At 44.8% G+C, this 21,171-nt stretch overlaps 1 protein-coding gene across 3 annotated transcripts; it reads right to left on the bottom strand.

The window, feature by feature from the left end:
• Nucleotides 1-10,104: 10,104 nt before the first annotated feature.
• Nucleotides 10,105-19,688, bottom strand: ENTPD4 (ectonucleoside triphosphate diphosphohydrolase 4). Of its 3 annotated transcripts, none has more exons than XM_062596719.1 (13): nucleotides 19,568-19,688; nucleotides 18,155-18,278; nucleotides 17,681-17,878; nucleotides 16,966-17,171; nucleotides 16,275-16,425; nucleotides 16,084-16,187; nucleotides 15,395-15,454; nucleotides 14,984-15,138; nucleotides 13,296-13,462; nucleotides 12,740-13,064; nucleotides 11,903-11,988; nucleotides 11,514-11,675; nucleotides 10,105-11,224 (listed from the first exon to the last, which is right to left on the bottom strand). In XM_062596719.1, the coding sequence occupies exons 2-13, from the start codon at nucleotides 18,160-18,162 to the stop codon at nucleotides 10,996-10,998; spliced, it is 1,851 nt and encodes a 616-aa protein (XP_062452703.1). In that variant the 5' UTR covers nucleotides 18,163-18,278; nucleotides 19,568-19,688; the 3' UTR covers nucleotides 10,105-10,995. The 3 variants fall into 3 exon arrangements, with proteins under 3 accessions (XP_062452703.1, XP_062452702.1, XP_062452704.1); XM_062596718.1 differs by lacking the exon at nucleotides 19,568-19,688 and adding an exon at nucleotides 18,641-18,748; XM_062596720.1 differs by lacking the exon at nucleotides 19,568-19,688 and adding an exon at nucleotides 18,641-18,748 and having other exon boundaries at nucleotides 15,008-15,138.
• Nucleotides 19,689-21,171: the final 1,483 nt, after the last annotated feature.

Below are 21,171 nucleotides of genomic sequence, written 5' to 3'. Positions count from 1 at the left end.
GGTCCCTTCTGCGCTGGAAAATACCCCGCAGCCAGAGAAATACGCTGCGAGGAGCTGCTGCTTCCTGGCAAATTTCACTGGAGTTGGCCAAGCAAACCCCTCCCAGACCCGGCCCCCTCGGCCGCGCTCCGGCCCCGATACCGCGGGCTCCTCTTGGAGCAGAAGCACCAAGAGCGGCCGGGGGCAACCACCCCGAGGAGGTGGGCGAGGAGCCCGAGCGGCTCCTCGCTGCGCTCCTGGGTGCACGGTTACGTCACCGCCACGGTTAGGGATCCCAGCGGGCTTTAGGGACCCCGAGCCGACCCGGAGCCTCACGGCGGGAGGCTTTACGGCACAGCATCTCCAGGCTCCCCTTCTGCTGCTTACGTGCAGGTTTGCAGCATGCCATCTCCGCAGCCCTCCGAGCAGGTTTCATCCGACTTAACCCTTCAGCATCCAGCAGCTGCTGCTTCAGCTGCTTGGTCGTCTCAAAACGCGTAACTACAGCGGATCAAACCAAGGCAGATGCTTAAAGACCACATAGATCTGCAGCAAGAGTCACTCCATAGTCTGCAACGTCCTGAGGAGCAGCCAGCTGCTAAAACCAACTCCTCTTCATTAAAAACAAAATCTCTGCTGTGCCAGAAGCACCAAAAAGACTCAGTGAGGAAGAATTTCAGACTTAACCCCTGCAAAGCAGCATATACCTGGGGCTTAAAAAAAAAAAAAAAAAAAAAGAAAGAAAAAGAAAAGAAAAAAGAAAAAAAAGAAAAAGAGGTTTTGCAATGCAAGCCAACGTTTGGAGGCATATGAAATGGCCTAGCCTTGTCCCTCAGATCTCAGCCCAAACTGCAAGAACTGAGACGGATGCTCAGAGCATCTGTAGCATGAACGGCTATCGGTGAAACGGCAGCGCTGCTCTGAGCTAACTCAAACTCTTCTTTCAGCAAAACAAGTAGTCAGATAAATCAGACACTATTCTGAGGTGACTAAGTTTCTGTAATATTTCCACAAAATAAGAGGGGTTTTTATGGTCTTGAACTGTCGATTTTTCATTTAGGCTTTCATCACATCATAACAGTTCTATTCAAATGTTTTCTGTATCTGTGAAATTACCAAGGGGGGGAAAAAACAGTCTGCAATTCCTATTCCAGAAAACACCTTGAAATTTTGTTTTCTGACTCAACTTCGGACAGTAACATTCTGAAGTGTCAGTGTTCTCCAAAGAATGAAAATTTATTTTCTGACTAGCTTCGCCCTTGAAAATTTAAATCTGCATTCAATGAGATTTTCAAATAGGTCAGTGGAAAGTTGCTAGGCACAGAAAAAGCAGTGGGTATTCACAAGGGCTAACTGCAGAGGGAATATCCCCCGCTCACTTCCGCAGACTCAAGGTGAAACTCCAGATCTGCAACGGACTTGCTCACAAGCCAGCGCACCCAGCGCCTGCCCGCCCCTTGCCCACGCCAGCACAGGGCTGCTGCCTCCTGCGCTCTTCCAGGTTAGTCCTGCCTCGCTTCATATCCATTCTGAAAAGCCAAACACTTAATCCCCATCTTTGCATGTATTTCCAGCAAGGTAACAACAAACCCTACAAAACACAGGTCTGTTGTCAGGTTACTCCCTCCTCCCAGGCTTTCCCTCCGTCTCTAAACCCAGTTCACCCACGCCAAGTACGCCGGTGTCCTGCTCGGAGCACGCCTCCGTTTCCCCACCACGAACCGCCACGGGAGAGGCGTCATTTGTTTTCAGCCCCAGATGCTATTGCACTAATGTGCAAAGCTTCCCCAGCCTCTGATGCCACCTTTTATTAGAAAGGGACACTGCATTCAGCCAGGCACCAGCACTAGAAGAAGCTCCAACATGCTAGAAACTGAAAGGAGCTTAGTTTGGAAGCGTGATTAAGCCTGGCATAACGCAAGCAAGGGCGTAAGCTGCCCTGAACGGACCAAGAACACCAGAGAGGCCCAACCTTGCCTGCAAGAGGCTGAAGCCGTTCAACACGAAGTCTCTCTTGCTCCGTTTCCAGGCGCTGCACACGGAGCAGTCTGGTTCTGGACCGTGCGTCCTGCCCAACACAGGAACGGACCCGTAACTTACTGCTGTAGCAGGCTTCGGAGACGATACCCACCCACGGGGACTGCACCAGGTGATGATGCTGGCATGGAGACAAGACCCCGATTCCCACAGGCTGGCAAAGCCTCCTTGCGGGGCAGCACCCCCATGTCAACTGTGTCAAGGGGTTGAAAAAAATTAGTTGTTTCTTGGTGTAACACAGAATATCAGGGCTTAAACCCAGGATGAGACCGAACCGGAGCTCGGGCGCTGCTCCGCAGGAGCTGCGCGGAGAAGAGCTCCTTCAGACCGGCAGGAAGCTGAAGGCAGCTCGGCCAGAGGAAGGAATGTGTGAGCGTCTGCTGGTCGGGGCAGGGAGGAGCACGACAGGCTGCAGGAGGAATGCTTGCTGCATGCCCGGGTACCGAGGGGTCGGGTAAGGATACAAGCAGCAAATGCCATGCAAGCTTCCAGCCGACGGAGGAGCTTGCTGGTTGCATAAAGCAAAACATTCGGCAGGGATTCAGTGAAGCTCCTCAGAGGAGCACGCTGCATCCAGGGAAACTTTCTGTGCCCTCATACTGTAGATAGAGAAGACCAGAAGACAAGCACCCAGAGGGGAAAAAACAACAACACTCAAACTTGCATCATCTGCAGGGAAAAAACGCTGCGTAAAGTGGGTTTGCATCATCTGATCATGTAAACAAGAGACCAGAAAAACTGCTTGCCAGGCCAACAGGCCATCCTGGCACCTTTCAGCTGGTTTAACCACTGCCTCATTGCTCTTTGGGCCCTGTTCCTGTACCCCTCTTTCCTTTGGAGACTGCTGCCCTTCCAGGGCAGCACAGATCTGCCCCATCCATCTTCCTCTCCCCAGCAGTAATCTATCCACTGCTTCAAGCAAAGGGGCAAAGTTGCAGCCTCATGGGCAGCAGGCACTGGTTCCCTGTGTTTGGTGACCCCACATACATGGATATTTTCATGCAAAATACAAGCACCAGCTGCAGCTGAATCCATCTCCTGGCCACGCACACAGCCACCACGACCCGTTTCAGATCCACCACCCTCGCCTTCTTCTGTATCTGCCCGAAGCACACACCTTGCCGTACGGACAAGTCATGATTGGATTTGACCAAGTAGTCACGGTCATGGTCCGTGCTTCCCAAAATTAGGTACGCACCATTAGGTTCTCTAACCTCTCTTCTCCAATCTTCAATTCTTTTAAAAAGGGAAGGCTCATTGCCTACCCAAGCCTTGTGTTTTCACCCTGTAGACTCTCTGGAGCCACACGTCCAAATCTCACCCAGGTCGACTCGGCCTGCCAAATTCACAAAGCAGATACACTGAGCTCCACAAAGGTTGCTCTGCACGGAGATGATCTAGGCGATACCTGAAGAACCAAAGGAGCTGACTGCTCTGGCAAGAGTGTTAAAGACACGTGGCAATTTTCACACCAATTGGCCCTACAGCATATAATTGGAAAGCTGTATATCTGCTCTGGAGCTTGTAGGACAGCTAACAAACAAGCAGGTCTACAGATCCCTCAAAAAGAGGCATAAACCTATATGGTTTGTGTCTCCTTTAACCCCTACTAGAATTGCTTAGACTTTTGCACAGAGAGCTTGGCAGTGACTGTGAACTGACCTCCCAGACCCAATATTCTATTTACCACTGTTTGGTTACTGCTAGCTTGCTGCTCTACCCTGACTATTCCTGGGTTTGTATAGTCCTATGTACATGGGGCAACTAGAGCTCAAGACACTGTAAACTTGAGTTGCTTCTATTTACAAGAGAAATCCTGGTAAAACATGCTGCTTTTGCAGCCAGCAAAGCTGAAAAGATGAGATTAAGTTTCTATCAGAAACAACAACTTTAGTCCTCCAAGATCTCTATCTTCTCTGCATGCATTGCAGTCCAAGGGTCAATGCAATGCAGACAGCCACCACATCGTGCCTTCTTTCCCTCATCCACACAATTTTCCATGCTTTGCAGTCACCCCTTCAAATCTGCTGCCCTCAGAACTTCAGTTCTGCCATTCATAACGGGTTGCTAAGGACAGCTGAGCTCCAGGCTCTTCAAAAATAGCCCATAACAGGATCTCTGCTGAAGTCCAGACTCTCAACAGTGGCCCGTCAGATCAGAAGCACAGGACAGCATCATACAAGGAGACCAGTGAGAAATACATGTCTCCTAGCTCTCTGTTGGATGCATCGTCTAGATAGTAACACACCCTCAACATCCATAAACTAAACATATCTTTGGGCAAGAAAAGGCTCGTGCACCAAACCATCACGAAGGAGGGTGAAACTCCTAAGCCCCACAACATACTCAAAGTACGATGCTCGTTCTTGTATTGCAATGCTTACGTGACAGCAGCTGTTGCTTCTCAGTCCCAGGCAACTTGAAGAATAGAGCAGTGCATACACAGAGAAGACACATACATCTTTCTTCCAGTTCTGTCCTTAACCTTTTAAGGAAGAGGGAAAAAAGGCCAATTAATACTGAAATCTTCCAACTGGAATGCAAGCTTCCTGTTTTCCTAGGCCAAGGAGGACTCAGGCACAAGGCACTCTGCAAGACCTTTCCACGCTCTGTCCATGAGAGCTATTACTCAGAGTTCCTAGCTGTCTTTGAGCACTGAATCAAGGAGTCAGCTGTTGAAAGCCCGCTTCCCCCAAGCAATCTCCTGACAAAACGCAGGCAGCATGCACTATCTGACCCAGCACGCATCAGCATCCTTCCCCATACTCACAGGTTCTTCACGGGTTTCCTTTGTGCCACCCAGGAGAAGATGAGTAAAGGAAGGCTTAAACACAGACTTTTACCTCTAGGAAAAAAAGGAAGAGAAAGTGTGAGATTTCTGGAAAGAAGAATTGGCGAGAAATCCAGCTTCAGTGATCGGAGGCAGTCAGAACGCCGTGGGAAAGCGGTGTGAGCTGATCCCACATCTGCAGTGAAGCAAATCACATACCAGCAGCCTGGGAAGTAGATTTGCATTTTGTCTTTCCATGCAGGAGGACAGCAGAGCTCCTGGAGGTTTAACCATCCCCTCCCACTAGATGGCAAGAGTCCCCCTCTGAAGAGCAGAGCCCCTGCGAGCGCAGACTCCTGCGCCCAGGGGTCAAGAGCCACGGAAGGGACTTCTGGCCCACACGAGCCCTGAGCGGAGAGAACTGGCCTCCCATCCAGTCCAGCCTGTGGCCTTGAAACCGATGCCACCACTTGCTTAACATCCTTGATCTTTATCTGCAGCAGCAAGCAGCCGAGCATCCTCAGCCTTCATGGCAAGCGATGAGCCAAGAGGTAGCCAAGTTCACAGCTTTCCACTGCTTGTTGCTGCTTGCCAAAATTTGGGCAGGGCAAACCTGACAACCACCTAATGGGCAAAAAGCCTGGCACTGGTGAAATCTTGTTTGCAAGCCATCACTGTGTTTATCAGCAGAAAAGAAATGTTGGTAGAGTGCCATACACATGAAACGTAAGAACAGAAAACGTCTGTGATCTGTAGGCTCAAATCACGCCATGCTTCGGCACGCTGTTGGTAGCAGGAAATTTAGAGCTGGAAAGCACGAGCAATTTAAGAAAAATCTGGATATCTGTATGGACCATACATTTGCAACTTCCATGTGTTTGTATGCTGCCTGGTACAACAGTGCTGAGCACCTCTTCTAGATCAGGGTCCTAAAAAACTTCTGCAGTTCAGCAACACAAATCACTTGTCATCTATCAAGGCTCTGCTCAGGCCAAACCCAAGAATTTCCCCAGCACTATTTCCCACCAACCCAAAGATCTTCACGGACAAGCACATGAGAAAGTCATTATTTAAAGAATGGGAGGGCAATAAGGGGAGGGAAGAACAGCTGTGTCAGGACCAGGTCCCCCAAACACTGCCCACACGGAGGCTGGTGCCCAGGCAGAAGGCCACAGCAAGTCCTCCCTGCACTCATTTCAGCTCTCAATGAGCTTCATGCGTTATTTAGTAGCAACAATGGCAGAAACAATGGGACAAAGAAGAACAAGGTGCCCCCGATCGGGTGTACCATCGAGTCACTATTGCTGTTGACTGTCCCCTTCGCTGAGTGCTCCAGAAAGACCGAAAACCCTTTTGTTCCCACGAGCAGCAAGGCTTCAGAGCCTCCAGGTGGATGGTGCTCCCGGAGGAGCCCCTCTCCTCCCACCTGCCTTTCTCATGGGCATGCTTTTGTCTCCCAACCGCTTCTCCCATTAGGGGCCACGTCCGGCCTTGTTTATTTTGGACATTTTCCATACACAAAAACACAGCAACAAAAGGAAGAGCGATATGTTTAAGAGGCCGTGAAGCCAGAAGCTTCGGTGTCACTTGCCTGTCTGCTCCAGGTCACTGGGAAGGTCAAAGAGCAGTACCCTTGCCTCTCTTCTTGCATGCTTTACCTGTCCTTAATGGACCTAGAGAAAGGATGGAGTGAATAGGAGAAGCAGGAGAAAGAAAACAAAGTTTGTTAATGCAGCGACACGCACAAACAGATAAACGGTACCATCGCGACTGGGGAATCCAAGCCGAGACAGCAAGTGAAAACTGCCGTCGCCAAGTCTCTTAAAAGGATCACGTTTCCCGTGGTGGTGGTGTTACTTAGCGTAGCCCAGGCTTGTCCAGGGGTGGGACGGAAAGGCTTCCTTTCTTCTCGGCGAGCTGCAAGAACAGGCTGGTTTTAGTCTCCCTCAGAAGATGTTACAACCCTGCAGTAAACTTTCTTCTCCTCTTCCAGGGCTCCTGCCCCATCCTGCAAATCCCTCTAGACGGAGTTTGGGGGGTGGGAATATGCTCTAATTCTAATTTTTAGGATCCTGTGGCCAGATTTTCAAAGAAACTAAGAACTGGATTTGCAAACACTTGTCTGAGGCTAGTTCAAGCACCGAAGAGCACAGCAATCCAGGCACCCAGCCTCGAAACTTGGCCGAAATCTGTTCAAAGTCCGTGCCTCCTTCCCCTGCCGACGAAGGGCAACAGGCAACAAACTCGCACGAAGCCCTCGCAGGAACCCGCGCCGTGCACCTGGCCCTCCCGGGATCCACAGCCTAGGACCGTGCTGAAATCCCTCTCGATAACTCAGGAGCAAGCCAGTCTATCACGAGACCACTGCTAAAATCAAACCCGAGCCCCCAGGCAGCCTGCGGCTCGGTTTCGCGCCGCAGCTCCTCGCTGCAAGCCACGGCACGCTCTGCTCCCCCCCGGCATCCCACTGCACGCTCCCGTGGCTCTGCGGCAACGAAAACCCAACCCAACCCTCTCCAGCCGGGCTAAAAAGCTTCATTTTGAGCTTCAAATACCTCAGACAAGGAGTATCACTGCTGGGGAGCCCCAGGCAGGAGCGCAGCACCGTCTGCTCTTCCCTAGCACTTGCCTCCGCTCCCAACCCTTAGCTGCTCTCCCTTCTCGGGGCCAAAACGGCTTTCTCCTGTGGGCCTTTGGGGAACTTAATTGACTCAGGTGCCTCTCGTTATGCCCCCTACACCTGCAAGAGAGCAAGAGGGTTAGCTCCCAGCTTGCTGGTAGTAAATAAGGCCCTGAGCTGCTTTCGCTCAACATACTCCAACCCTGCAGCTCGCCGCACAGCTTCCAGCGTGGAGGACGCTGTGGGCATGGATGTACTGCTTGGAGTCCGGGCTGAAACAGCCCACCCCCCATTACAGCCATAAATGGTTCGTGTAGCAGAAAAAACATACAAAAAAACCCCCATAAATCCAAGAATAACTGGGGGAAGAGAGTTTATTGATCCATGTTTTCACAGCTTCCTCCCCCTGTACCATGACTGGCCTTCTGGTGACAAATCGACCATTCCTACACACACTGAGAGGCAGCAGAGCATCTAATGAGATTTGTTGAAGACCTGAGGACTGAGGAAAGCAAATGCAGAAGCAAGCAAACCCCAGCTGTTCCTTGTTTTGAAGATGCTGAACACCCCCCCGTCTCTGAGGCACCTTATCAAGCCCAACTTGTCACCTGACAGCTGAAGGAAGGGGGAAGATACAGGCATGAAATAGGCTTTGAGCACAATTTACACAAATAAAGCAAGCTTGTTTAAGGTTCTAGACCTTAGCTTTGTTTGGACTTGTTTTCTCATACACTACTTAGGTTCTTAACAAGCAGAAGCTGTTCCTGAAACCAGTTGCTGCTAGCAATGTCTTTTCACTGTTTGGGGAAGAAATATTGGGTCATCTTTATTCTGCCTTTCCTGACCCAAAGTACTAAAGAAAAGCTACAGCCTATATCCTTTGAGCAAGGCATTGCTGCTAGGATCCTAGAAAAGGGGAGGGGAAAAAAATCTAAAAATAAATAATAAAAAAAATCAAGGAATGAGACATTCACCAACTGTATACAGCATAGCAGTCACTGCCACTCCATTTTCCCCATTGCTTTCTCACCACCCACTCACCTTCTTGTTTTTCTTCACATTTCAAACAACTCCAGCTTTGTATCTTCATTCCCTGTTGCGGTGTTTTCCAAAATAAGTGTGAAATGCTAAAGCAGGCACATAATGCTTTATGTAAGCACACAGACCAGTCTGGTTCCCTTATGCCATCCCTATTCCAACCTCTACTTATTTGTTGAGTTTCCTGGTTGTTTTCTAGGAGTATATATGAACATTTAAGTTGTCTTTGAATTGAATTAGGACTTTTGTGCACTCTAACAGTACAAGTCTGATGCAGCTGTTTTTCCAGGTGAGCTACAAGACACAAACTAGGCAATGCTTCTCTTACACATTATAGCACTGGTGAGGGCCTGCCAGAGCCCGTGAGACACCTACCAAAGTCGTCTTAGGCTCTGGGGGCCACAAAACACAAATTTCATTGAATGTAGCCACAGATCGTCCATCCTACAAGATAAGAGAGCAACGTGCAAATCCTGCGCTTGGTTTCACCACTGAAACAGTAAGTCACTTTGGACAATTATCTTCCCTTTTAAAAGGGAAGTTTCACACTACCTGAATTTAGGACAAAATATTTTTTTCATAGTGACTGTCCCTCATTTAGTAAAAATGAGCTTCCACTTCTATTACAGAATCATTTTTTAAGTGATACATTAAAAGATAAAGCCTTTAAAGAAATAAAAAGTATCTTAAGAATATTTCTGGAAAAAAAAATCCTTCAGTATCTGAAAGGAAGTTCTACTTTGGGTCTAAAACTTTCTTCCTTCAATTGTTTCTTGCTTTTATGGTTTTTCAAAGTGTTTTGCTTGCACGTTGCATTTGAGATACTCTCTCTTCTACTAAGAGATGCTTGGCAGAGTCTATCCTCCCGGGATTTTGCCACTGTCACACACTGAAACTTCCTCTCCACTTTACTGCTAACCTTAACACTCGTCCAAAGAAGAATGCTTTATCTAGACATTCAATTAGAGGCCCTGTACTCAATTCTCAGCACCTCTGAAACAGGAAGTATAGGCTTATTACAATCATCAGTGTCAGTTTTCAGATAATTCTTATCAGCCTACGAGTGCAACAAGTTTGCACCACAGTTCCAGATATCAGAAGCAAGAGGAGCATTACCCTTGTGTGTTCACTTAGCTGGTGCTCAAAAAACAACAGAATGCAAAAACACAAACTCTCAACTAGCAAACAGATTTGTCAGGTACAAAAAATCCTTTGTAAAACAGAGATACTATTCGTTATTTCCAATGTTCAGTTAAAGAGCCATTACCATTTTAAAATCGTGGTCATTCCAACAAGTATCTGGTTAATTCCTACGGCACCAACGCAACCATCTGCCAGACACTGGACAGAAGGAGCAGTAAGTTTAGCACCTAAATTTAGCTGCAGTTCAGGAGATCAAACCTAAATTCCCTCAACACTCAATGGTAAGAGCAGGCATATCGGGAGCAGATGATAGAACAATTCAAAGCATCTAGATGTTTAGATGAATAAACTGCACCTAAAGTATGACAAAAAGTGGTATCAGCATTTCAGCGCTCTACTACTGAAAATGGTATCCAGTTTTCTAACATATTCACAATTACTAGAAGAAAATTTTGCCAATTGGATACATGCAGTGAAAGCAGAAGTGATTTATACTACACAATAAAAATATTCATCCTTCAGAAGTTCATATAAATCCCACTTTTAATCATGGACAAATTATTTTCAAGTAAAATTAACAGTTTTAAATAAAATATAAATTAACAAATCAGAGTACTAAAAAACAAAGTCACTGTGCATGTCTACTCTAGCAGAAACAAAAGCTTAGACATATTCCAGTTTTTTTGACCTTACTGGAGCTTCAAGGAGATCTTTTAATGATTATGAAACAGAAATAATGATTAAAAGGTAGTGACTTTTGCCACTACATGGATATAGCTTCCAAAACAGAGGTGAAACTCTCACAAAAACAAAGTGGTGATTTAAGCAATTTTGTGGAAGCACAGCATTGGGTGCAATAAATTTTTCTTCTACATCACAGTACTTATTTCAGAATCTAAAACAAAGTCTGCCTAAAAAGTTGTTTCTTACTGCTTTTAAAAACCCTGTACTTCCTTTGCTTTGACTGGACACACTCAGAATTGAGAAGTCAAATACCAAGCATGGATCTGGAGGGAAAAAAAAAGGAAAAAAAAAAAGGAAAAAAAAAAACGTCATTCATCCCAGCTAACAATATTTCACAATCCCACCCAAGGAGAATACACACTCAGTTCTCTCGACACACATAGCTTATACTGCTGCTACTCATTTGCTGACATCAAGTCTTTACTCTTCCCAAGACACACAAAAGTGCATTATTTAAGAAAAAAAATAAAGAATTTTTGGCAGATATTGTCTAACTAGACAAAGCCCAGCAGACCTTGTTTTCCCATATTTCCAAAGCCTAGCTAAATTCCACACTTGGGGTGATCTGCTTCTTCTGTGATTTAAAGGAACAAAAAGGAGAAACCCTGAGGCAAAAATGGCTTTTTCTGTAGGCAGTCCAATAAAAGTTCTTCATCACAGCATCTCATAAGGCTCCTGGAATCTTCTGTGGTGGGAGACCTTCCTCAATCCATAGGGAAGTGGATGAACTGTTACGCAACATTCGCCTGTGAATTCGTCTCAGCCTTAGCAGGTAAAGCAGAATGGAGAGCAGCACAATCAGAAAACAGACAAAAAACAAGTAATGATTGTAAACAAAGGAGAAGCTCCTCCAGTGGGAGTGAATTCCACGGAAGTTTTCTTGCTGGATGTCTCTGAAAAGTCAAAGGGATAGACATAAATCGCAAACCAAGCTTTGCCTCAAAACTATCTTATCAAAGAAAAGAGAGTCCATGTTAATAGAATAGGCTTTAATCAAGAGTTACTTGAACTACCTGAAATAGGCACACATATGTGGACACTTTATATAAACGAACTAGAAACAACATTTTGTCTCCCCCTGTCTGCCGATTGCTTTGCTGTCAGTGTCTCCCTTCCCTTCAAAAAATGCTCATCCCACCCACCCAAACACTATTTCCAGACATTTAAATAAACAAGTGGTACCTTAAAGGTAAAAACCGTGTTCGGTAAAGAATGGCTCCCAATGTCCATTGCACCTCTTTATCATAAACCTGCAGAGCTGTTTTCAAATTGCTGTAACTTGCAGGAAAAGAGAAGCCATTGTGAAATACTTCATACATCCAGGCAGACTTAAAACACTGGTACCTATAGAAAAAGCGGCAGAGTCAAGCGTTTATTTTCTCAGTAGTTACACAGGTCCAAAGGACTGTGAGGCATATTTAGAAGCATTGCTATCAGTAATTTTTATGGCTGATGCAATATTTAAGGTTATATTCACACTTTTAATGATGCCATTAAATGGATCATTTGGACATGACCTCTCCTTGGCTACTCTGCCTGAATGAATTTGCTGTACAAACACAAATACTTACTTCAATCTGTGGAGATCAGCATGTGATGCATAAAGACCACGGTCAAAACGTTCTCGCAGGACAGACCACTTAGTGGCACAATAATCCTGAAAGAAAAAGAAAAAGAAAAAAAAAAAAAAAAAAGGAAACCACGACTTCAAAATTGCATCTGCTTTGTGTTAAGATTTGTTTGCCATCAGATAAGATGCTCTGTAAACAGCCAAAGCTAGAAAAATTAGAAGTAACAACTTCCCTTGAACTATCAATGTCAGACCACACATTTCATATTTCCTTTAATAACAAATGCCAAATATGGGTCAAAATGATATTAAACTAATATTCAGTAGCATTTTAAGTCTTTAGTAATACCATTGCAGATACACACACACAGAACCCCACTGCTTTTAGGGCATTGACAAAGCATGTAATATTCCTTTAGTTTATGCTGTAGCCTTATTTTATACTGCTCTGACAGAATGATCCCTGCTAGGATTAGCCCCAGTAAATCAGGTATGAAATATATAAAGCAAGAGGAAAAGGGAATTTTTTACTAATCATTACTGAGACCTTCATAAAAAGAAGTACGGGGTAGAAGTAGTACAGATTTATCCTTATTTCAATAGTTCTGAAATCTATGAGTCCTTTTCCCTCTGGAGTCAACTCTATTATTGTGTCTTAAAACAAATATTCTAAAAGAAAACCAAGATGAGGCATAGAGATGCCCTGTGATAATTCATTGAAGGGTGAAAGGAGTTTGGATCTTTAAAGGAGTTCTGTTGCAAGAGTTTCAGAACAAAATGCTTTCTACAGCAGTTTGTTTCAAATTAGAATAAAAGAGTTCTGTTCAAGAATACTTACCTTTGCAGCTTTAATAAACTTAGCAGCATTGTAGTCTCCTCCCATGCGTAATACATCCTCAGTACAGTAGTAGAACTCTGAGAAGCCATAGAACTCGCTGTTCTGAAAGTGCAGGGCAGGCTGATAAACACCATTCAGAGATGTCTGGGTTTCATTGGTTTTGTTCATGAAGGGTTGAATAACTTCACGGCACATACTAAAGTCTCCTGTTCCACGCAAATACATTATCTGTCCATTTTGCTGAATCTCATCCTGAGCATCCAGGGGCAGGCAAGGATCTAAGTAGGGTGAATCAGAAGTCATACCAATCTGTTTGCCCAGCAGCCTGCACACAAGAGCACGCACAACTGTAACAACTGTGATCAGAAACACCAAACTCTGAAATATCTCAGTATCAAAACAGAAAGACGTTCTCATTTAAAGAGATTTCAGCATTTCACGCTGCACATGGCAGAACTTAAGTTTTACATCAAGACTCTTTTCTAGGCATATTCAAGAGTCTGCTGAGCCTAGTGATGCACAGAACCCACATTCCTGAGCTACTGCAACTAATTACCTGTTTTTAAATAAGGTACTGGTAAATAGACTGTCTTCATATCTCTGGCGTGCTGCATTCCCTCCAAAGCCAAGGAATGTTGCAACGTAGACTCTATATACATGTTCAGTTTGATGAGCATCACAGCCCAAGTTGAATTCTGCTAGTAAGTTTTTGGCTACCTCCTCCTGTAGAACACAAGCACTAGGATTAGCTATAAACAATATGAATGAGAACCTAAAGGTTAGCTAGTTCATTGAACAACAGGATGCCTTAAGATCTTTAGGCATCACTCCTTACTCATCTATTTTGGTTTTCACAGGTCCACATTACCTTCTATTTGATAGTGAGAGAGCACATTCTACTTGCAGAGTACTCTATCATCACTATTGATACCCAAGGAACTTTAAAGGGCAGGAAACTGAAATTGCTACCCCAGACACTGAAGTCTCTTCCCAGGAAAAAGGTTTCTCTACAGCTATTAAACTCAGTGCTACTACCTCTGACTTCCCAATGCCACAGATTGCTAAGATAGGTAGACTGATGGTTGGCCAGCAGAACCACTCTTAGTTTTCCAGAATTCTCAAGATTTTCAGGAGACTTCTGCCAGTCTCTCACCTCTCTTCACATTCCATACCTCAGTTGGTTGGAAGTAGCCTACTGGACATTTTAAGAGACGTGTAGCAGAAGCACCGCACGTAGAAGGTGCTCAGGAAAGTAGCATAACATTGCAGAGCTTCCAACAAACTTTGTAAACAAGAAACAGAAATAGGACTATACAGTGTCACAGTCAGGGAGCCTGGATGGGCTCCAGGTTGAAAACATCATTTTTTAAATCAATTTATGTTCAGACAGAGTACAGTTATCATCAATTTTTTGAAACTCTTCCTGTTTCCAAATTCACATTTGACTGTGACAATCAGCTCAGAATCTGACTGCCTGTATTTTTGATTAACAGCCGAAACTGCTTGTTATGCCATCTGTCTGAAATACGAAGAGTAGTTATTAAAATCTGCAGTAGCGAAAAGAATAAAATTTCACAGCTGAAGATCTGAACACCATTACCACAGCGCATTGAAAGCCAAACCATGGGGCTTTTATGCTCTTCTTTCTTTAGATAATTTTTCATTGAAGTCAATGAGAGGTTATCTAATTTAAAAAATTCAGAATTATTCTAGTGATCAGTGCACTGAAATGAGAGAAAGTCATGCTCTATTTAAGACTTTGCAATGAAGAAATTCACTTCAACAAATGAACTGTGCTGAGAACACAGGCGATGTTTCAACAAACTATTGTTGCCAAGTAACTTATTAATTCAGTATCTCACAATCCAACTTATAAAGGAAAAAAAACATATCTTATGTAAGCCCTTTTAATGAAATCATACAACTTTTAGTCTCTATATGCCACAAAGTCTCTTAAGCATAACAAGTGTTAAAAAAAAGAATATACATTTATGTACACACAAAGAATGCACATCCAATTAAACTTAAAATTGCTAACAAGTTATACTAACTGAAATCAACTTTCTGAATGAACAAAATACAAATGAATTGCTTAGCTGATGAAGGACTCGTATTTGCCATCTTCTCTTGCCATTTGGAGATGTGATGTAACGAAGAGTAAGACTCAAAGCAATGAAAACAAACAGAACAAATATGCATTAAAATAAACCAAAAGGAAAAGAAGAAAGTCGCACAGATAATAACCTGCTGTGAAGAGGCAAAGCTTACAGTTTTAGGAACTTCGTATGCTATCTGAGTCGACACTCCGCCCATGTCAAGAATACCCACTGTCCTCTTACGAAAGATGGCCTCCTTGTTTTCACTGCCTGGGACATGCACCTCCACAACTGCTTCATCCTCTGGAGAAAACAACGAAAAGTCTTTGAGAAATAGAGCCAGGGCGGGCCTAAAGCAGCATAACCCTCGGAACGCTCTCCGGGTTTGGTAACAATGAAGATCGTTGCAGTTTCACGTACAATTTAAGCCTATACTCGCATTCAGAGGTGCACTATTCACGGATTGATCTATCTGAAAAAAATACCATCAACATTGAAAGCACAGCAGCAACATATCTGAAGTCCTTCCTAAAACCTAGTTCACAATTAAGATACCTACCATCATCTGTATGTTCAAATCTTCCAAGAACAAAGTTGATGCCAATCCATGCATATACTCCTACATACACAAAGGGGAAGAAAAAAGGAAAATCAGATATTTCAGGAATGCCTAATACATACCATCTTAAAAACGAAAGGGTTATTTTGCATTTGACTTGTTATCATGTATCACTGCTCCTATTTTACACAGTAAAACACTTACTGTCCTGACAAGTCCTGACAAGTTAATCTAGTCTTTCTGTCCCAGGTCAGGATTCTGATGAAAATTCTAATTCAATACGTTAAAGATACTTTGGTTGTAGATTTAAGAAAAAATAAGCAAATTGGCTTTTAAAATGACATAAAGTCATTTTACAAGCTGACTACATCAGATCATTGATCCCTTCAGAAACCATTTGTGTATAGCACTTCTTCCGCTGAGAGAAATCTTTTATCCTATCCTGATCCCTGTCTCCCTGAAGTTGGAGAAAATAGACTAAAATCTCTGCAAAACAGGGATGTGTTAGGCTCACAACTAATTAGAAAACATTTAGACTAGTTAGAAGATTACAGCTGATGATCTGCACCATCTATTGCTATTGAGGAATAAGTCTCTCATCTGAATTAGAATTTTAAAAAGCAATTAAAAAGTATTCAAATTGTAGCAGGAAAATAAGTATTTTAAGAATTTTTCCAATATTAACCTACCTTCCTGTTTCCCAGAAATAACCTCTGCATGCGAGTCCGAGAACAGGAAGTCAAAATGTACAGGGATATCAGTGAGCAGATCCTCAAGTATTGCCTTCTGCTGGCTGCAAAATTACATTTTTCAACAGTTAAAAATAGTCAGAGACACCAGGATTGCTATTCTAAATGCTGAAAATAAGATAGCTAACAACCTTTCTGGTAGAATCCTCATTCCTGCAGTACACAGAATATAAAGAGGAGTCTCTTTGTGTTTTGCACGAGGTACATGCTCAGCAGCAAAGCTCAGAAGTGGAGAAATGTAATCACTGACCTTCTCAGGAGAGCTAGCAAACTCTGAAATGCCTAGTGAAACAGATGAAAAAATGAAAGTGAAGGAACTCAGGCCTCAGGTAGCTCCTGTCTGCAAAATCTTGATAGCCAATGCACTGAGCAGAAACAAAATCCAAAGCAAGTTCTAGGAAATCAACTACAGGAATAAAAATAAATAAATAAATAAATTTTAGAAAAGAACTAACACTAATTCATCCTCTAATCATTAAACAAAAACCTGTATTACTGTTTTATAATTATCTCTTTGTATAATTGGTCAAATGCCTATTAGAAAGCCAATTATTTACTTACTGTTAAATAGAACTAACTTAACTGACAACTGTCTTAGCATACAAAGAAACCTCCTTCCTTCTACTTGTTAGTGTCATGTTTCAAGTTGTAAAGCCGAACAAACTTTGTGCAAATCAAAAGCAAAGAAACTGGAGGACTGCCATACTAACAACATTCAAGTTTCCTTTACTCAGATATTTTAAATACAGGCTTTGAAAAAGCAAGGTTAGGATAGGCAACTACCTAGAAAAGCAATTCTAAAAATTAATTTCTTTCCAGTACCTGGTTTAATTTTCATAACCACTGGTTTTCTGTTTTTGTCCCTCATCTGTTTGATGTCCAACAGGTCGTGTGGGTTACCATTGTGCCTTGGCCAACAATACACAAAGATTCTAGAGCCGCTGCTGCCACAATCCACAACGATTCCATAGTTCAGATTTGGATTGTTTGTATCAGTAGCCTCAGTATCAGTTACTCGGGCAAGATATCTAGAAGAAAACTTGGTATTACTACATGATAATTCAAGTTTTGTATGAAAGCTTTTTTTTTTTTTTTTAAAAAAAAATCAGATTCAAAACACAGTAACAGCTTCTACTGGAGGAATCTCACACTAGTTTTTAGCATTTTACACTGCTGAAGGCAAGGGGGAAAGGGTGGCTGAAAAGAACCAAACACTCCAAATAAATTCCAAAAGTCGTTTTCAGAATAATTTCCTACACAACACTCTTGCTCCCACATTTTTATTGTGCTATGGAAACATTAAATGAGTTATTATAAATTTAAATTGTTAATAAATTGAAAGTAATTTCAAAAGAAAATGGGAAAAAGCATGAAATTTTATTCATGTTTTTTTCTCCCCTGTTATTTTATTACACACTTCCTGTCAGTATTTTGTCTTTAACATCAAATTCCTGTCCCAACTGTAAGTAATTTAACATGAATCTGTAGAATGAAACTACATCTTTACTCTGCACTAGAGCACTTTTTAAATTCTCACCTGTGGAATCTTTTATCCCTGTAGGCACGTCCATACTTATTCCAGATGACAACCACAGAATAGTAAAGCAAAGAGACAGCAGCAGCAAGTATTCCAATAACAACAATCTGTCGCAAAGTGGTGTTGAAAATACGTGGACATCCCACAGGAGAGATGCTGAAGTGCCAGGAAGCAGGAAGCAAACATGAGATGTTGATCCTAGAATTCAAAGAGGGTGATCTGGTTTAAAAATAGATGCTATGAAGAAGAACTGCAAGACGTTCTTTAATAAAAGCTAAGAACCAACAGATTTTTCAGAACACTTTTTACTTTGGTCTACTCCAGCTGCACTTTGCCTGTGCTTGGGGACAAGCAGAGTCAACGCTCTGTCCCCACCCCCGGACACACAGTTCGGCAGGAATTCACAGCCAGGTTCCTCACCATTTGCTCCGATGATACCACAATTCAGTACACCCTTTCTTTTTGGATTCTTACCTCCCCATTTCAGGCTATGGGCAGGACCAACAGAGAGAAAGCCCAGCAGGTGTCCCAGTATCAGCCAGTCGCCTCTGGCTGAGGAGACACACGAACCCTCCTCAAAGCCATCGCTTCTCTGCTCCTGAATTAAAGAAAATAAATAAATAAACAAAGTGACGATCTTCCCCCAACCACCATCGGTCGCTATGCTGCTCAGGTAGTGGAGAGGAAGTCAGACGCACATTCAGCTCCACCACCGCGGGCAAACCCCGTCCCTAAAGCGCAAAGGCTCCAAATTTAACGTTAACGATTTTCCTTTGCAGCCCCCGGCGGGCAGCGCGGCGCCCGCCGCCTCCTCACGGCCTCGGCAGCCCGGGGCAACCCCCGAGGCCCGAGCCGGGCCGGGCCCCCATTGCGCTCCCCCCACGCACACAGAGGTGCCCCCTGGCCTCCCCGCTTCCCCCCCCTGCCCCGGCCGGAGGGGCCCAGGCGTCCGGCGCTCACCTCCCGCTCCGCCGCCACTCTACCGCCGCATAGCAACCGGCCCAAGCGACACTTCCGGGTTCCGCCGCCGGATGTGACGCACACACGCAGGCAACGCCCCCTCAAAGAGCGGCAGCGCAAAGGCTGCGGGAGGGGGCGTGGCCTTGGGTGAGCGGCCTCGGGGGCGTGGCCTATAGGGAGGGGGCGTGGCCTATGGGGAGGGGGTGTGGTCTATGATGGGGCGTGGGAGGGGGCGTGGCCAGCGCTGAGGCGCGGAAGGAAGATGGCGGCGGTGGCGGCGGTTGGTTGCCGTAGAGCTCGGTGTGGAAAGAACCTGTAATAAATAAATAAATGCAGCTGATTAAAGTGAAAACGATGATCTGAAAGGGTTTATGGCCGAGTCCCGGCCGCGTCGCCTCAGCGCGCTTCGGCCGTGTGGCGGGAGGAGGGCGTCCTCCCCGCGCCGGCCAGAGAAGGTGCTGGAAGCAGCCGGGATTCACCGCCGAGCCCCTAAAAACCTGTCTGCTGAGAGCTTGTGTTTCCTTCCAGCCCCTGCGGTTGCACTGTGGTAAATCAACCTGCTAGCAGGTACCAGAGAGCTCCAGGACAGATGTTAACAACTATCGGATGAGCTTGTAAATATTTGCTGGCACCAGACACGGGGAAGAGGTGTCCAAACACCCTTCAGTCTGAAAATCACTACAGCCATGTGCTGCTATCCTTGGCTCCGCTTTTCCATTTCGCAGCGTGCAGCTGGAAACGATCATCCGTCCGCACGTGGACCCAGAAAGCTGGTTTTGCAGGGTGGCATCTGCCCTGCTTTGGTTCTGTAAACCAGAGGAGACCTTGACAGTTACTTGTCACCTTTCCTAAACCAGGAGAGGTATTTCTCCCTTGCAAACCAGCAGCCATCAGGTTTTTTGGTTCAGAAAATCAGAATTAACTTACCGTGGATTGTCCTTCCATCACAATTCCTGCGATTCTGATAAAAAATAGTTTGCATTTCAGCCTTTTCCGTATAGCAAAGCCTGGATGCTACTCCTCCAAACCAAAAGCTGTTTGCAGTGTCATCTGGATGTGTTAGACTGCACGTAGGAGCAAAACTAGCCTTCGGGGAAGGCTCACGTCTCGGAGACGTAGGCACGCAGCATCTCTGCGAGTCACGCTGCAGAAGCACCCCCGGAGCCGGCGGCAAGATGAGGGGATCACCGGGCCGTGCAAACCAGTGTACAGTACTAGTTAAATCTCACTACCCCAAATTACTGAGGCAGAGACTGGAGGCAGCTTCCACGGCCCGCGCAGACAGGCAGCGGCTGTGAGGAGCTGAATCTGGAGTTCAGTCTTCTCACGCTGTATCTTCCTGCTAGACCTCTCCTTCATCCACTGAAACGCGAATATCCGTTGTAAGGGTCTGTCCTCAAAAGGGACAGTGTTGACTGCATCTAGTTGTATTGCCAAAAGTAAATGCTTGTGGGTTTTTGCTTTGCAAAGTGTTGAGTTCGGATGTGGAATCACACTTCCTGGAAACTGTGCCAGAATGCCTGTACTCCTCAAAAAATATAATGGCAATAATAAACTGCTGTAATCTTTCTGTGACAGGAAAGGTAAAACCATGCTGCAAGAAGCCATGCTGTTCATTGCCACTAAGAGGCAGTAAAGCTTGTGTATTAGCTGCTGGGAGATCATTCCAGAGATCTGGAAAGACACAGAAAGTTTATGAATGTAAGGCTACGTTTCTTACGCACATAAACGCAACGCTGAGAAAAAAATGAGATTGCCAAACATATCCTACCTACCACTGTTGACACAGTAAATAACTAGATCAGTCTGAGATGTTACTGCTCCTTGGCTATTTCTACCTCTTCTGCTAGAGGTTATGCACTAGCGTTCGCCCCCCTTGCTCCCTTTCCTGCTTCCCAAAAGAACCGGGGCAGGACTGGCTGACAGCAACGCATTAATGCAAATTGTAGAGGCTCAATTTAAGCCCTAGTTTAAAGGAACTATCAGGGCTATTATCACCCACATAAGGATAATAACTGCCATAGTATTCTAGGTTTCTGAGGAAGATTCACACTTGGGGGGAACTGCATAAGGCTCAGCTTTAGCAAGTCCAGTAATGAGCTGTGGATGCCTGTGGCTAAATGGCTTCTTATTTCCAAGCTGGCCAAGGTAAAATAAGTCCATTTGTTTCCACACCACAAGTACAATCCTCATGATCACTGCAGACAGTGTTGTCTCCTGGGTCAGTGTGCTCACCTGGCAAGCAGAAGTTCTGGTGTCGCAGCACGGCTTTGCCACTGGTCCTAAGTATGACTCTAGGTGAGAAACTTTATCCCTTCATGCCTGTGTCTGCCTTGACAACTGAGCTCTCGAATGGCAAAACACTCTTGATTTCGGAGTGCATTAAACGATCAGCATGTGCGAAGGGAACTGGCACGTAGGCCTCTCTTCCTTGCTTGTATTGCTCCATTTTTGAAGGGCAAAAGCACAAAAGCAAACTCATCCAGGAGCTATGTGGGACCAAGGCCTAGCCTTGAGCTTCAGTGCGATCT

The sequence above is a fragment of the Rhea pennata genome, chromosome 28 (genome assembly GCF_028389875.1).
Source record: "Rhea pennata isolate bPtePen1 chromosome 28, bPtePen1.pri, whole genome shotgun sequence".
NCBI classification, from domain to species: Eukaryota; Metazoa; Chordata; class Aves; order Rheiformes; family Rheidae; genus Rhea; species Rhea pennata.
The sequence above is the reverse complement of the archived record's forward strand: the minus strand, read 5'-3'. Positions and strand labels throughout refer to the sequence as shown.

Coding starts and splice junctions, on each gene's coding strand:
- ENTPD4 (XM_062596719.1), bottom strand. Junction 13,463..14,983: donor GCTTTGCCTCTTCACAGCAG/GTTATTATCTGT, acceptor TGTGTTCTACAG/GAGGAGGTAGCCAAAAACTT. Junction 13,065..13,295: donor AGTACCTTATTTAAAAACAG/GTAATTAGTTGC, acceptor TCTTGTGTGCAG/GCTGCTGGGCAAACAGATTG.